Raw genomic sequence first — 1894 nt, 5'->3', positions numbered from 1 at the left:
AAGCAAGCAAAACACGCGCAACACGTGCAGGTATTTGTACTGATGCAGAATAGTGCAGTCTAGCGCATTTCACACAGGCTGTTAGATTCACTTTCGCCAGAAAGTCGTATGCCCAAGGGTAAAAATAAATGACGTTTATAGTGAATGCCCCTATAAATGGTCTTATTTTTACGATTTAGTTTTAATCCAAATGATGCGTGTGCTAAGTGAGTGAACATCAAAGATCACACAACAGAAGTGCGCGCGCTCTCTCTCTCTCTCTCTCTCTCTCTCTCTCCCTACCGTTAAGTAACTTGTGCATTGTTTTACTTACTTGTTTTTGACATATCCGACCGAACTACAAACTTTCCAGTGATGTCTGTGAGAAAGGTATATTCACTCGACAATCTCGCGCATCTGTGCTGCCACGCGCTCAATCCACTCAGCATGCTTTGTTTATCAGCTCGTGCACATCAGCTATACAGGCGTTAATACTGAATGTTTAACACTATATTCATTGCATACATATACTTCGTAGTAGACATCCTTAATCTTAATCTCTTATAACTCCATTCTGCTGTCTGTTGTTCTGTTGTCGGTGTTTCTTTGTCTGAATATGGCACCGATCACATGCTGTGTGGTATCGGCGTTTGGTATCGGGGCATTTTAACGAGTACGAGTAGGAGTACAGAAGCTCAGTATCGGGCCCGATACCAGTATCGGTATCGGTATCGGTGCATCCCTAAATAATAATAAAAGTTTTTGTTTTGAGGAGCAAATCAGTACATTAGAATAATTTCTGAACGTTTATGTGACACTGAAGACTGGACTAATAACTACTAAAACTTCAGCTTAACCATCACACAAATAAATAGCATTTTAAATATATTATAACAATTTTATTTTGTAATATTTCACAATATTGCTGGTTTTACTGTATCAGATAAATGCATCCTTGGTCAGTATAAGAGACTTTAAACATAAAAAAAACAACTTTCAATTGTAGAGTAGTTGTATATTATTTTACTTTGAAAATGATTTAAAATTCAGTCTGTTTTCTCACAGCCCATTGCAGCAGGAAGTGGAATTCCTCAAATAAAATGTTACCTGAATGGAGTGAAGATCCCTCGTGTTGTTCGACTAAAGGTGATAGCTTAAGCTTCTCTATAAGAAAAACAAGGCTGCTTGCTTTTGATTTTTAACTGAACAAAAAGGTAAAAAAAAAAATATGATAGCAGATAGATATGGATGGTAAGATGAATAGATATTTTTCAGTTTTCTTATAATAGATCTCCATAAGAATAATTTTCTTCCATGTCCACAGACTCTGGCGATAAAGGTCTTTGGTGTGATCTGCTCAGTTGCTGGAGGTCTCGCTGTTGGAAAGGTACAATAGAAAAACAGTCAGCTGGGGTGTATTAATGATGTTAATAAGCTAATTGTTGGACTCAGCAGCTGCTCTCCCCTCACAGGAAGGACCCATGATTCACTCGGGAGCAGTGGTGGCCGCAGGAGTATCTCAAGGCAGAAGCACTTCACTGAAAAAAGATTTTAAGGTCGGTTTTCTGTACTGCTAGGACTCCTTGACTCTTACAGTAAACACAGAGCCTGACTTCAAGTTTCTGTTCCCGCAGATATTTGAGTATTTCCGCAGGGACACAGAGAAGAGAGACTTTGTTTCCGCAGGAGCAGCGGCTGGAGTCTCCGCTGCCTTTGGAGCCCCTGTTGGTGAGATATGCAGAAAATCTTTTTAAATATCCATATTTTTACATGGGATAGAAGCAAGTTATGCAAAACCAATGTCCAATATGTTATTATTATATTGTTAAAGGGGTCATATGATGTTGCTAAAAAGAACATTATTTTGTGTATTTGGTGTAATGAAATGTGTTTATGCGGTTTAAGGTTCAAAAAA

General features: G+C 38.4%; 1 protein-coding gene across 1 annotated transcript in view; it reads left to right on the top strand.

Annotated features, from left to right (window-relative positions):
- The window catches only part of LOC107690253 (H(+)/Cl(-) exchange transporter 7-like), a 23133-nt gene that overhangs the window by 6397 nt on the left and 14842 nt on the right, over positions 1–1894 (top strand). Inside the window, exons 7-10 of the mRNA XM_016488518.1 lie at positions 1045–1125; positions 1304–1366; positions 1452–1535; positions 1614–1707. Of these exons, the coding sequence (XP_016344004.1) occupies positions 1045–1125; positions 1304–1366; positions 1452–1535; positions 1614–1707 (322 nt within the window). The remainder of the gene's footprint in view (positions 1–1044; positions 1126–1303; positions 1367–1451; positions 1536–1613; positions 1708–1894) is intronic.

The sequence above is a fragment of the Sinocyclocheilus anshuiensis genome, unplaced genomic scaffold (genome assembly GCF_001515605.1).
Source record: "Sinocyclocheilus anshuiensis isolate Anshui unplaced genomic scaffold, SAMN03320099.WGS_v1.1 scaffold461, whole genome shotgun sequence".
Lineage (NCBI taxonomy): Eukaryota > Metazoa > Chordata > Actinopteri > Cypriniformes > Cyprinidae > Sinocyclocheilus > Sinocyclocheilus anshuiensis.
The sequence above is the reverse complement of the archived record's forward strand: the minus strand, read 5'-3'. Positions and strand labels throughout refer to the sequence as shown.